Here is a 13526-nt window from a genome sequence, read left to right as displayed (position 1 = left end):
ATATATATATATATATATATATATATATATATATATATATATATATATATATATATATATATATATATATATATATAATTATATATATATTATATTTATATATATATATAATTATATATATATATTATATTTATATATATATATAATATATACACACATGTATGTGTATATAATACATATATATGTACTGTATTATATAATTTTACTTAATTGTCATGGTATATTTTCCAATTGTTTGTAAGATATCTGTACTGTAAGTACATTTAACAAGCTCTTGTCTTCTTCCCTGTTAAACCTTAGTCTCTCCCAGTTCAGAGTCTGGGTCGTCGTTTCCACGGCCCTGATGAAGAAGACAATCAATTAAAATTATGTACATATTCCACAATACAGTACTGTGTACCAGAAAAGGTGTACTGTGCCTCACAATATTATAGTACTGGATACAGTACCAGAAATGGGTGTACTGTGCCCGTAATATGAAATTGTATACTAAATTCGTTAAGTTTCTTCTCATCAAAAACGCCATACGATAGTTTATGGCTATAATAGAGAGCATCTGTTTGCCTTTCCAAAGTTGGAGGCCAGACACTTGGGGCTGGCTGCACAGAACTTTGCATGGTGATTTGTCATTGTATGTGGAGTGTCATAGTCAGGGCAACCCCCATGCCCCTCTTTAAGAAGGATCAGCTATTTTGAATCCCAGCAACTCCTATGAAGTCTGAAATGGGGGTCGAGTTTTTTTTTTTAATTAGTTTTTAATAATAGGAGAGGGATGTTGAGAAGGAGATGGTGGAGAGACAGAGGGAGGAGAGTGAAAGGAAAAGGTGAGATGCTGGGGAGGAGGGGAGAAAGACACACAAGCACAGCTAGAAAATACCGTAGTGTGAACATAAATGTTACCTTCTCTGGGCGCTGTGAACAGTCAGCTATGAGATGGTCCTCACTCTTGCAGTAGTGACACCGTTTAGGTTGGGGACCCATTGTGCATTTAGCTGCGACGTGGTTGGCAAACTCTCCACAGTTGTAACACCTCATGAAATCCAAGATATTATGTGTGTTAGTAAGATATCTTGCTGGTTAAACAAGGACAGAGGTCAAGGCCAGTTTAAAGGAAGTTATTCTCTACTATCAAGATAAATGGTAACAGGGCAACTATCGTTTGTATCTATTTTCAACTATAAACATGCAATTGTAATACTGTACTTCGCAATATTTTAAATATTACATGACAAGACAGGTAAGTACAATTCACAATGCAAAAAATAGATATTATGGATCAAAAACCTTCATTTTATTAAAAAAAAATTACACCAAGAAAATGAATATTATGACAATTGTTCCAACCCAGACAGGCAACGTTTTTATAGAAATTACTACATAAATTTTATAGTAAACTACTACGCTTGTGGAGTCCCATCTTCCCAGTACTGTACTCTGTCATCTAAAGTTTTGAAATTACTGACGGTTTTCGCCTCCACCACCACCTCACCTAACTTGCTAGGGCTCATAGTAACCGATGGTGAGACAATGATCGTCAGACACACTGCTAACAGCCTGTGATTGCTGGTGTTCATCCGCTCCAGAGACAGGACTGTAACTGTAAATCTGAGAGTATAACCGAAAAACACACATGACTACGTGTCTCTATACTGCAATGGAACTATCAGGAGAAAGCCTCAAGTCCTTATGGCTATACAGTATACCAAATGAAAAGGAGAGTATTACATACAAAATACTACTGTTTAAAACTAGTAACACAGGTCTAAGAGTGGACGGGGTACCCGGGTCTCGCGATTATCACACCTCATCCATCAATCATCCATCTATCATCATCTCAGCACCTGTACACACACACGGATGTAAACAAATCTACGATCTCTAAACGCACACTTTCAATACACATTATCCACCCCCTTGAGGGTAACTGCAAAAACCGCATCAGGATTGCCTAGCATGCAATTAAACACGCTCATCCGTCTTGCTCATCCATCTGTCACCCATCTCATAGTGTAGGGGTGCCTCTAAACCATATAATCACACATCAAGAGGAATGGGGTAACCGGAAACCACACCCGGGTTGCCGGATTATTACCTCTCATCCGTCAATCATCAATCTGTCATCCATCTCAGTATATCATCTCTCCTCTGTTTCAGAAATATTGTTCCGACAATATTTCTTATAGTCGCTGGGAGGATGTTGAACAACCGTGGACCTCTGATGTTTATACAGTGTTCTCTGATTGTGCCTATGGCACCTCTGCTCTTCACTGGATCTATTCTGCATTTTCTTCCATATCGTTCACTCCAGTATGTTATTTTACTATGCAGATTTGGGACCTGGCCCTCCAATATTTTCCATATATATATTATTTGACCTCTCTCTCGTCTTCCTTTCTAGTGAGTACATTTGGAGAGCTTTGAGACGATCCCAATAATTTAGGTGCTTTATCGGGTCTATGTATGCCGCATGTGTTCCTGTATTCCCTCTATTTCAGCAATCTCTCCTGCTCTGAAGGAGAAAGTGAGTACTCAAGCCGGGATATCACAAGTAATTTGAAGAGTACAACATTGTTATGGGATCTCTGGATATGAAAGTTCTCGTAGTCCACCCTATCATTTTTCTGGCTGACGCAATATTTGCTTGGTTATGCTCCCTAAACGTTAGGTCATCAGACATCATTATTCCAAAATCCTTTACATGCTGTTTTCCTACTATGGGCAGTCTCAGATAAGGGCGAGAATTATGTTCATGGTGTCCCGTCTTCCCAGTACTCTATCATATAAACTACTGTCTTTTGAAACTACTGAGTTTTGGCCTCCACCACCTTCTCACTTAACTTGTTCCAGCCGCGTACTTTCTTTTCTACTCTCTTTGCAAAAGTGAACTTTCTAATGTTTTTCAGCAGCTTTTTTTAGTTAGCTTAAATCTATGACCTCCTGTTCATGACGTTCCAGGTCTCAAGCATTCCTCTTTATAAATTTTGTCGATTTCCATTACAATTTTGTGCGGAGTGATCATATAGCCTCTTTTTTTCTTCTATCTTCTAGGTTTAGCATATTTAACACCTCTAACCTCTCCTCGTAGCTCTTGCCTTTCAGTTCTAGAAGCCATTTTGTTGCACATTTTTGCACCTTTTGCAGTCACTCCACTAGTGACATTTCTCCAGCCTGATGAAATCACAGACATTTTCCTTTGATGTGAGGCTTCAACTAAACATACTATTTTCTCAGTTATTTTTTTTTATCTCTGCTACTCTGCCCCCCCCCTTATGTTATCTTTTCCATGCTCCCCCAAAAATATGGACTTACTTTTATCCACAGTGTTTTGTTCTAATTTACTGCTTGTGACAAGCTCCATCCTAATTGCTTGCCTAATATTTGATTATTGCTGCTCATTCCTGTTCTTGACTTCCAAACACACTTCTTTGATGGTTTCTTTTTCTTTTATAACCTGTGCATGTTTCTTTAATTTCCTCTTTATACTTCTGCAATCCTTGAATAACTTTCTCCATTTGATCTGTCCATGAAGTGCCCCCAAGGGCTACACCTAATCATATTCATCTTCAATACAACCTCATTTAAGCCTAGCTATAATGCAATTAACTACAGGAGACATATTTGTTACAAGTTGAGAGAAAATGGTGATCCCATATGACATACCTGATTTTCCGGAAGCGCTTCTTACTGATGGGTCGCCTGTGTGATCCTCGGCACTCTGCCCCGCCCGGCCCCGTCACCGTCGTCGCCTCCAGACCTTTATCAGAGACCTTGCACTCGAACTCCACGGGCTCTTCGTCTCCCAGGCTCCGAAACCCAGACATCTTGATCACACTCTGGAACACATGAGAAAGTTGGCGAGAGATCCTCGAAGATACACATACGCACATACATATTAGACGGAGTACCCGACAGCGCCCGGGTCTCGCTCCACCCTCCCCCCCCCCTCTACTCTTTCTCCCTCTCATCCCCCCCCCTCTACTCTTTCTCCCTCTCACCCCCCCCCCCTCTACTCTTTCTCCCTCTCACCCCCCCCCCCTCCCTCTCTTTCGCTATCTTTCCACTCCTTTCCTATCTTCCCATCCCTCTTTCCTCAACATCCCTCTGTACCTCCTCCTCCACCTCTCACACTGTCTCAGAAAATGTAATACTGTAATCCGAATGAATTCACACTCATCACTTTATATTATATAGAGCCTATGAGCGTCCTGTACCCCAGACCATTTCCCCTTTAAATTTGGATGAGACTATCCTAAAGCATTTGGCTTCCAACTTTGGACAGACATTCTATCTTATAGTATACATATTAGTGTGTAATTACCGAAGTGTGTGTGTGCGTGCGTGTAGTCACCGAATTGAGCCCCAGCTCTTTAGCCCCACCTCTCAACTGTCAATTATACAGGTTTCTGCACAGGAATATGTACTGGTACAGGGATGTACCAGCTGTGTAGTAGAGCTATATCTGCTGATTTAAGTGCTTTTGGTATCTCACTATATCCGAACCTTTTCTCCATTCTACTCTGAATGCTCATGTTACTGATACTTTATATTTGTTTATAAATATGGGTTTCCAGGAGTCGGTGGCCGGGGTTGAGTGCATGGGACGTTGTAAATTTAGATTTTAAAAGTCTGTTGTACTCGTGTTGATAATCAGTAATATTGTTAGTTTTGGATATTGCTCACAAAGAAGCTGTCCGGATCTAAAATTTTCATCGAGTGCTAAACATGGTCCCTCGTATTGTTCATCGAGGTGCTAAACATAGCCTCATGTTCATTTATGTGCAAATCATAGCCTCATATTGCACATCGAGGTGCTAAACAGCCTCATATTGTTCATCGAGGTGCTAAACATGGCCTCATATTGCACATCGAGGTGCTAAACATGGCCTCATATTGCACATCGAGGTGCTAAACAGATCTTCATACTGTTTCTTCTAGGATTTCGTTAATTTCTTTGTCGTCCCGTGTTATGAACTTAACTCCTACATTAGACACAGAATGATTAACAGAGACAGACATGGTGATTAACATGTATATAATGGCGTGGTAATAGTGCAGGATGTAGTATAGCGCCGAGTCACATGTATTTTGGTTGTGGTGTGGTAGTGAGAGTGCTAAGGACCCGGAGCTGGGAGCTGGCAGCCGTTCGCTGTGATTATAAGCTTACACTCTGGCAGGAATACTGCTCTGTGCAGCTCCCACCGTCTACAGCCACTCACTCTACTGACGCACTCACACTTATCCTCGGCTTTTTCTTTTGGCAATGATGTGATGTGATGTAACTTTCTAGCGGGAAGAATCAGCAGTAAAAAATTGATCGTCACAAGTACTATAATAGTATTTATAGTAACGATGGGGACCATCGTAGAGGTATTGACGTAATGGTCAATTAGAAAATAGAATTTGGTACTACTGAATTCGGACAAACCAGAAAAGGTTTTGTACTTATGTTAATGAAACCTAACTCAAACTAGCCTAACTATCCTAGGCCTAATTACACGCTGAGAACTAATATAGTACACATTTGTGATATACTAGGCACAGGAATGTTTAAGTTGGTTTTAAATAACTTGTTCCATATTCTATGAAGTGAATAGCACCAAATTCTACAATCTCCAATACAACAATATATGAACAATGGTCCACAGTTACAACAAAGTACTAACACGAGGATGGGTTGTACTACCTGATTATTGGTAATGTGCCTTACGCTGCGAATATAACCGCACCACGCCTATTGCTATATATATATATATATATATATATATATATATATATATATATATATATATATATATATATATATATATATATATATATATATATATATATATGTCGTACCTAGTAGCCAGAACTCACTTCTATGCCTACTATGCAAGGCCCGATTTGCCTAATAAGCCAACTTTTCATGAATTAATTGTTTTTCAGCTACCTAACCTACCTAACCTAACCTAACCTAACGTTTTCGGCTACCTAACCTAACCTAACCTATAAAGATAGGTTAGGTTAGGTTAGGTAAGGTTGGTTAGGTTCGGTCGTATATCTACTTTAATTTTAACTCCAATAAAAACAAATTGACCTCATACATAATGAAATGGGTAGCTTTATCATTTCATAATAAAAAAATTAGAGAAAATATATTAATTCAGGAAAACTTGACTTATTAGGCAAATCGGGCCTTGCATAGTAGGCATAGAAGTGAGTTCTGGCTACTAGGTACGACATATATATATATATATATATATATATATATATATATATATATATATATATATATATATATATATATATATATATATATATATATATATATATATATATATATATATATATATATATATATATATATATATATATATATATATATATATATATACCCGCACCACGCCTACTGCTATATATATACCCGCACCACGCCTACAGCTATATAAATACCCGCATCACGCCTACACTGTATACGGGCTCACCATAGCCCGTGCTACTTGGAACCTGTTCCGAGTAGCTGAATCTATAACAACAACAACTACACTATATATATACCAGTACCACGCCTGGGGAGGATCTCTGGATCCTTCTACTCCCCAAGCCCCGCCTGAGGCCAGGCTCGACTTGCGAAAACTTGGTCCAACAGGCTGTTGTTTGGAGAGGCCCGCAGGCCCACATATCCACTACAGCCTAGTTGATCAGGCACTTCTTGCCAGAATTTATCTAATTAGTTCTTGAAGTCCACCTTTGTTCCGGAATTCTTTTTAATGCTAGCTGGTTGAGTATTGAACAACGGTGGACCTCTAATATTCAGACAGCATCTGAATATTAGAGGTTAGAATATTGTTAGACTTATAACCCAAACCCTAACAGCACTCTGTGGCCAACTGGCACAGATCATTTTCATCAAATAACTTCACCGTGTGCGTTGATATATATGTATATATAAAACAGTTAGGTCAATGATCTAATAATACATTGATCTACCTTAGTAGATTCTAATTAGCTAATAACCGGAAATGCACTACTTGGGCTAGTAAGCTAGGCCCGATTTGCCTAACAGGCATAGCGATTTTCCTTATTTTCAAATAGAACATAAAATGCCTCCCTCCCCCTCTGCAACCGCACATTTATTTGGGTAAGACATTGTTGTATCCTTCATCAGCAGGATGTTGAGGAAGCTGCACATTATGCAGGGAGGGGAGGGGGGAGGGGAGGGCAGGGGGTGCACGGTCAGGGAGAGGGGTAGGAGGTTCCCATAAAAAGTGACATATACATCCCAATATGATGATTGTTCTCTATCATTCCAATTTCCAATTATTTTACGCGTCGCTGAACCCCCTCAGTTTATGCCCTGGGTCTGGAGCAACGTGTGTTTCCGATATACTTCTGCCGAGTAACAGCGTTACGTAGACACCTGCCTTGCTGCCCTCTTCACGCCACTGATATAAGGGAGGTGAGAGGCTTCTTGAGATGATTCTTGGTTATCTTGAGATAACCAAGAATCTCATCTCATCAAGCCCCGATAATCTTGAGATGATTTCGGGGCTTTAATGTCCCCGTGGCCCGGTCCTCGACCAGGCCTCCACCCCCAGGAAGCAGCCAGTGACAGCTGACTAACACCCAGGTACCTATTTTACTGCTAGGTAACGGGGGCATAGGGTGAAAGAAACTGCCCATTGTTTCTCGCCGGCGCCCTGGATCGAACCCGGGACCACAGGATCACAAGTACAGCGTGCTGTCCGCTCGGCCGACCGGCTCCCCCTGTTAAGGTTAAGGCTGTTTTGGTTAAGGAATAAAGTCTCTTGTGACTGGTGGTCCCGGAGGGGAGGGTTGAGGCACCGATATCATCGGAAACCATCATGTGGTCGCCCATTTCCGGTACTGAGTTAGGAGGAGGGTTGTGGAGAGGGCGGGGCTGGTCATATGGGACGATGACCGTCAACTCTACTTTGTCCATTGTCTCCCACATTTCCTCTCGTCTATTACCACCTCCCTCTAGGACTGTAGAGCTCACAAGGACAACACTGCATGTGGGTGTACCTGCTTAATGGGGGTTCTGGGAGTTGTTCTACTCCCCAAGCCCGGTCTGGCTTGACGTGTGAGAACTTGGTCCAACAGGCTGTTGCTTGGAGCGGCCCGCGGGCCTACATATCCATCACAGCCCGGTTGGTTCGGCACTTACTGATGAAAACTAATCCAGTTTTCTTTTGCAGATGTCCACTGTTGTTCCGGCAGTGTCCTCACTGCATGAATGCCGGAACCTAGCAACCAACAACACACGTGCGTGAAGCAGAAATATTGCTGCGATGCCTGTGACTTTTCCCAGAGGCAGCAGGTGTGTGGGTGTGAGGCAGCAGGTGTGATCCTGCCGCCCCTGGAACTAAGATATTGTACACTCTACATTATTACAACAGTTAAAATTGTGTAGCATCACTGAGAGTCCTCAGGTTATGGGTAGAGGTGTATCAGTGCTATACCGACGGCTCTGTAGAAGACGGTGGAAGATGTACCAGATGTGCATGTAATATATTTGAACAATCTTCTCTCGTACATACAGCAATGAAGCGCGTCAATGACTGGGCAAGTACAACTCAATCCCAACTTGCAGGCATATACCTTGCCACTGAATTTTTAAAAGACAAAGGCAGTGGACTTATATACTGTGACTCGCAGAGTGCACTCCTGGCACTGAACGCACATAGTGACACCCAGAAAATAGTCAAGTGATATACGAATGAATGTTTTAGCTGCTAAAGAAAACAGATTTGAAATTAAATTCCTATGGATACCATCACATGTTGGCATCTCAAGGCATGACACTGTTGATATGCTTACAAAGACAGCCTGTAGAAAACCCCAGTGGTAGAAATTGATCAGGATGTTTCATTAGCAGTGGCAAAGAGAATATTTAAACAAATAAATAATGAAAATCTCACTGACCTAACAAATTCACAAAGACCTGAAAGTTGTAGCATTAACCATTATGGTAAATCTTGTGAGGAGACTTTCACATATGGGACTAATAGAGCAAGAACTCGGCAATGCAATGTTATAGTGGGCAGAATACGTCTGTGATATAGACGTATCTGGCAGCTTTCTCAAACCCCAAATGTCGAGTACACAATGTGTCAACTTTGTGAAAGAGAAAACATGCACTCTCTTGAACATTATATTGTAGAATATCCCATATTGACTGACTTTCGCCCTCCTGGGCTAAGGTATGCTGAACTGTGTAATTACTATACGAGTACTGGAACACTTGATATATTGGACTTGTACCCAAGATTTACCATGTAATGTATCAATTATACAATGTATGTATGTGATGTAACTATATAACCCGAGCTCGTAAAAGCATCTTAATCACCTTCAGTGGTTAAGTGCTTAATAACACACTAGTTTCTATATCGGCTATCTTACATATATATTATATATATTTTTTATATATGTATGTATGCGTATAAAATATATGTGGAAGCTGGTCAGAATTACATTTCACCTTTGTAAATGCACGTTAATGACACTGTAAAAGACACATCGAACACTTCATGTAGGGCAGACGTAACTCTCCCTACCTATGTATTTATGTCTGTAGGTTAAATTAGCATTTTAAAAGCACTACGATCACCTTCTGTGGTTGATTGTTCAATAAATCACTGAACTATATGTTTACCAGATCTCGCACCCTGTCCATGGAGGACAGAAGAAAATATATATATGCTGGTTAGCACTGTGAATGTGTGGCCACGTCTGTGGTAGTAAATAAAAAAAATGGTAACGATTTTCCTTTTTTTCTAGGGATATTCCTGCGCGGGCCCTAAGCCTATGGCTGGCTACTATGTGTTATTCACTTCTGTCTATCTTCGGCGTAAGATAAGCATTTATGTCTGGTATGTTGGCTACAGTAAGGTAATGTCTAATTTGTAACGACTTCTGCTGTTTTAAATGTTATTGGTAATCTTATTTAATTTGTAATTCTGCACAGTATTGAGTATGCAGCTCCAGCCTGGAGTCCATAGCTAGTTAAACACAAGACAAAGTTATTTTGCTTGAGAAGACTCAGAGGTATGCCACCAGACTAATCCCAGAACTGAGGGGTATTAGCTAGAAGGAAAGGCTACGGGAGCTAAACCTCACGTCCCTGGAAGACAGAAGAGTAAGGGGAGACATGATCACCACCTACAAAATTCTCAGAAGAATTGACAGGGTGGACAAAGGCAAATTATTTAGCACGGGTGGAAGGAGACACAGGTGGAAACTTAGTACCCAAATGAGCCACAAAGACATTAGAAAGAAATTTTGTCAGTGTCAATAGTTAACAGATGGAATGCATTAGGCAGTGATGTGGTGGAAGCAGACTCTATAAACAGTTTCAAATGTAGATATGATATTGCCCAATAGGCTCAGGAACCTGTACATAAGTTGATTGACAGTTGAGAGGAAGGACCAAAGAGCCAAAGCACAACTAGGTGAATATAGTGTTACATAATGTTCCTGTAGACTGTTAGGCTGACATTACCTTTCTCCAATGGACTCTGGAAGCCTATTCCCCACGTACATGTGTAGCCAAGCTTTGTGCAGTAGAAGTGCCCTTCTGTTCTTCTCTTGTTCACCGCCACCAGAATACGTGGTTTATATACACAAATCACAATGTGATATATCAAATGAACAAATCCTCAAGGGCCTTGATGGATTCCACAAGGGTTCGAACCCGCATCAAGGCCCTAGTGGATTTGTTCACGTGCTTTATAGTAGTTTGAGTTCTTGCACCAATAAGAACTATTGCCAGAACAATTGTGGACATCTTCAAGAGAAAACTAGATAGTTTTTTTCAAGAAGTACTGGACCAACCGGGCTGATACCTGCTTGATGGGGTTCTGGGAGTAGTTCTACTCCCCCCAAGCCCGGCCCGAGGCCAGGCTTGACTTATGAGAGCTTGGTCCAACGGGATGTTCTTCAGAGCGGCCCGCAGACACACCACAGCCCGGTTGGTCCGTCAATATTTCTTATGCTCGCTGGGAGGATGTTGAACAACCGTGGACCTCTGATGTTTATACAGTGTTCTCTGATTGTGCCAATGGCACGATTATGGCTGTGGTGTGTCTGTGGGCCTACGGACCGCTCTACGGATCGCAACAGCCTGGTGGACCTCACAAAAGTTCTCACAAATCAAGCCTGGCCTCGGGCCGGGCTTGGGGAGTAGAACTCCCAGAACCCCATCAAGCAGGTATCAAGTAGGTAGCTCACAGACCCTGATGCTGCAGCGTCATAGTAACCCTACATCTTTAGCATTGAAATATCTATTTTCTTAATCTGTGATAGCCCCTGTGGTGTGGCCAGGGTAACCCCCCCCCCAGGTGTGGCCAGGGTGACCCCCCCCAGGTGTGGCCAGGGTGACCCCCCCCAGGTGTGGCCAGGGTGACCCCCCCCCAGGTTTGGCCAGGGTGACCCCCCCCAGGTGTGGCCAGGGTGACCCCCCCAGAGGAAGGAGTGAGCGGGTGCTGGGAGGGAAGGGGTGAGGGAGGGGGGGGGGGGTCCGCGCCATATGCTAATGGCGGCATTTTTTTTTTACGTAACGGACGCGCGGACCAATGAGGACGCGCGCTGCGCCTGACGTCACTCCCCGCCCCTCAAGCACCCGTTTGTTTTTTCTCTTACAGCGTTTTCACTTAGTTATATTCCCTTTACATACAAATAACTTTAGTAACAACAATACATGTTGCTCCCGGAAGATGGACACATAACCAAGAACAGTGTCTAAGGGGAAGGCTGATGGTGGTCTCTTTGGTGGTCTTGAGGACATATCAAGCGTCGGGGGGGGGGGGGGGGGGGGCGCTCAGGCTACCCCTGCTGTCTTCCGATTGGTCTATGCAAATGAGGGGGAGGTTCCCTTGCAACTTACACCATCCATCATTTGCATACGGTGCCCGCCTTCTGACACCCGGGAGAACAACATGGCTGCCCTCAGCCCCGCCACCATGGCCACACGCACACACACTCACAGCTCTTTATGTGACCTTAACATTACCGCCACACACCTGTCTGGCTCTCCTCCCCCCCTCCCCACACCTTCCCCTTGCCTGTCTCTGCCCCCCCACACCTTCCCCTTGCCTGTCTCTGCCCCCCCCCCAAACCTTCCCCTTGCCTGTCTCTGTTCCCCCCCCCACACCTTCCCCTTGCCTGTCTCTGCCCCCCCCCAAACCTTCCCCTTGCCTGTCTCTGCCCCCCCCCAAACCTTCCCCTTGCCTGTCTCTGCCCCCCCACACCTTCCCCTTGCCTGTCTCTGCCCCCCCACACCTTCCCCTTGCCTGTCTCTGCCCCCCCACACCTTCCCCTTGCCTGTCTCTGCCCCCCCCACACCTTCCCCTTGCCTGTCTCTGCCCCCCCACACCTTCCCCTTGCCTGTCTCTGCCCCCCCCCACACCTTCCCGTTGCCTGTCTCTGCCCCCCCACACCTTCCCCTTGCCTGTGTCTGCCCCCCCACACCTTCCCCTTGCCTGTGTCTGCCCCCCCCACACCTTCCCCTTGCCTGTCTCTGCCCCCCCACACCTTCCCCTTGCCTGTCTCTGCCCCCCCACACCTTCCCCTTGCCTGTCTCTGCCCCCCACACCTTCCCCTTGCCTGTCTCTGCCCCCCACACCTTCCCCTTGCCTGTCTCTGCCCCCCCCCCACACCTTCCCCTCGCCTGTCTCTGCCCCCCAGAGTACTGTTCCTTCCCCCCCCCTAGGGTACTGTATTTGCTCCAGTACTTTTTATAATCCTCATATCGGACACGAACTATAGCACCGTATAGAGCTATACTCTGTATAGACTATACATGATATAGGGGTATACTCTGCAGGATTTTCCCGAGAGCAGACAATATAGAGGACACAGCAACCTCCAAACTGAAGTAAATCAGGTCTTTCAATGGGCCACAGATAAATAATATGTTTAATGATATTCCAGTCGCTGCGCCGAGGAAAAATATAAATATATGAAACCATATAAAACGCAGTTAAATCACAGCATAGAACCAAAACCCAATGTAAAGGATCTGGGAGTAATCATGTCGGAAAACCTAATCTTTAAAGAACACAATAAACTAGCCGTCTTAACTGCAAGGAAAAATGACAGGTTGGATAACAAGAACCTTTCAAATAAGAGATACCATATCAATGACCATGCTTTTTAAGACACTAATGCTCTCTGGGATGGAATAGCGTCCGAACAATCGGGCCCCGACGACATTGATCCCCGTAAACAACACAAAGTGAAACCCAACCCCCCCCCCAACCCCCCTACAGACCCCCACGTAGGCCTCCCTCCCCCGCCCACCCAAAAAGCCCACCCGGCCTACTCAGAGAGATTTGTGTTTTAAATTAGCAATTGTATTTTAAGTTTTTGTGTCGGCGCTTTGATGGTTCATTGTTGGAATATTGATGGCGCGAGACAATGGTGGCAGGCAAGATGATCCGCCCGCCGGTCACTGTGTTCATGGGTGGAGCTGTCGTAGCCCAGAGGCAGCCCAGAGGCAGCCCGGAGGTAGCCCAAAGGCAGCC

The 13526-nt window shown here is 43.7% G+C and overlaps 1 protein-coding gene across 1 annotated transcript in view; it reads right to left on the bottom strand.

Moving 5' to 3' along the window:
* Positions 1-160: 160 nt before the first annotated feature.
* The window catches only part of lin-28 (protein lin-28 homolog), a 77783-nt gene continuing 64417 nt past the window's right edge, over positions 161-13526 (bottom strand). Inside the window, exons 2-4 of the mRNA XM_069317788.1 lie at positions 3661-3833; positions 901-1030; positions 161-340 (exon numbers count right to left, since the gene is read on the bottom strand). Coding sequence (XP_069173889.1) covers positions 290-340; positions 901-1030; positions 3661-3833 — 354 coding nt within the window. The 3' untranslated portion in view covers positions 161-289. The remainder of the gene's footprint in view (positions 341-900; positions 1031-3660; positions 3834-13526) is intronic.

Source organism: Procambarus clarkii, chromosome 89 (genome assembly GCF_040958095.1).
Source record: "Procambarus clarkii isolate CNS0578487 chromosome 89, FALCON_Pclarkii_2.0, whole genome shotgun sequence".
Taxonomy (NCBI): Eukaryota; Metazoa; Arthropoda; class Malacostraca; order Decapoda; family Cambaridae; genus Procambarus; species Procambarus clarkii.
This window is presented reverse-complemented; position numbering and strand designations above follow the sequence as displayed.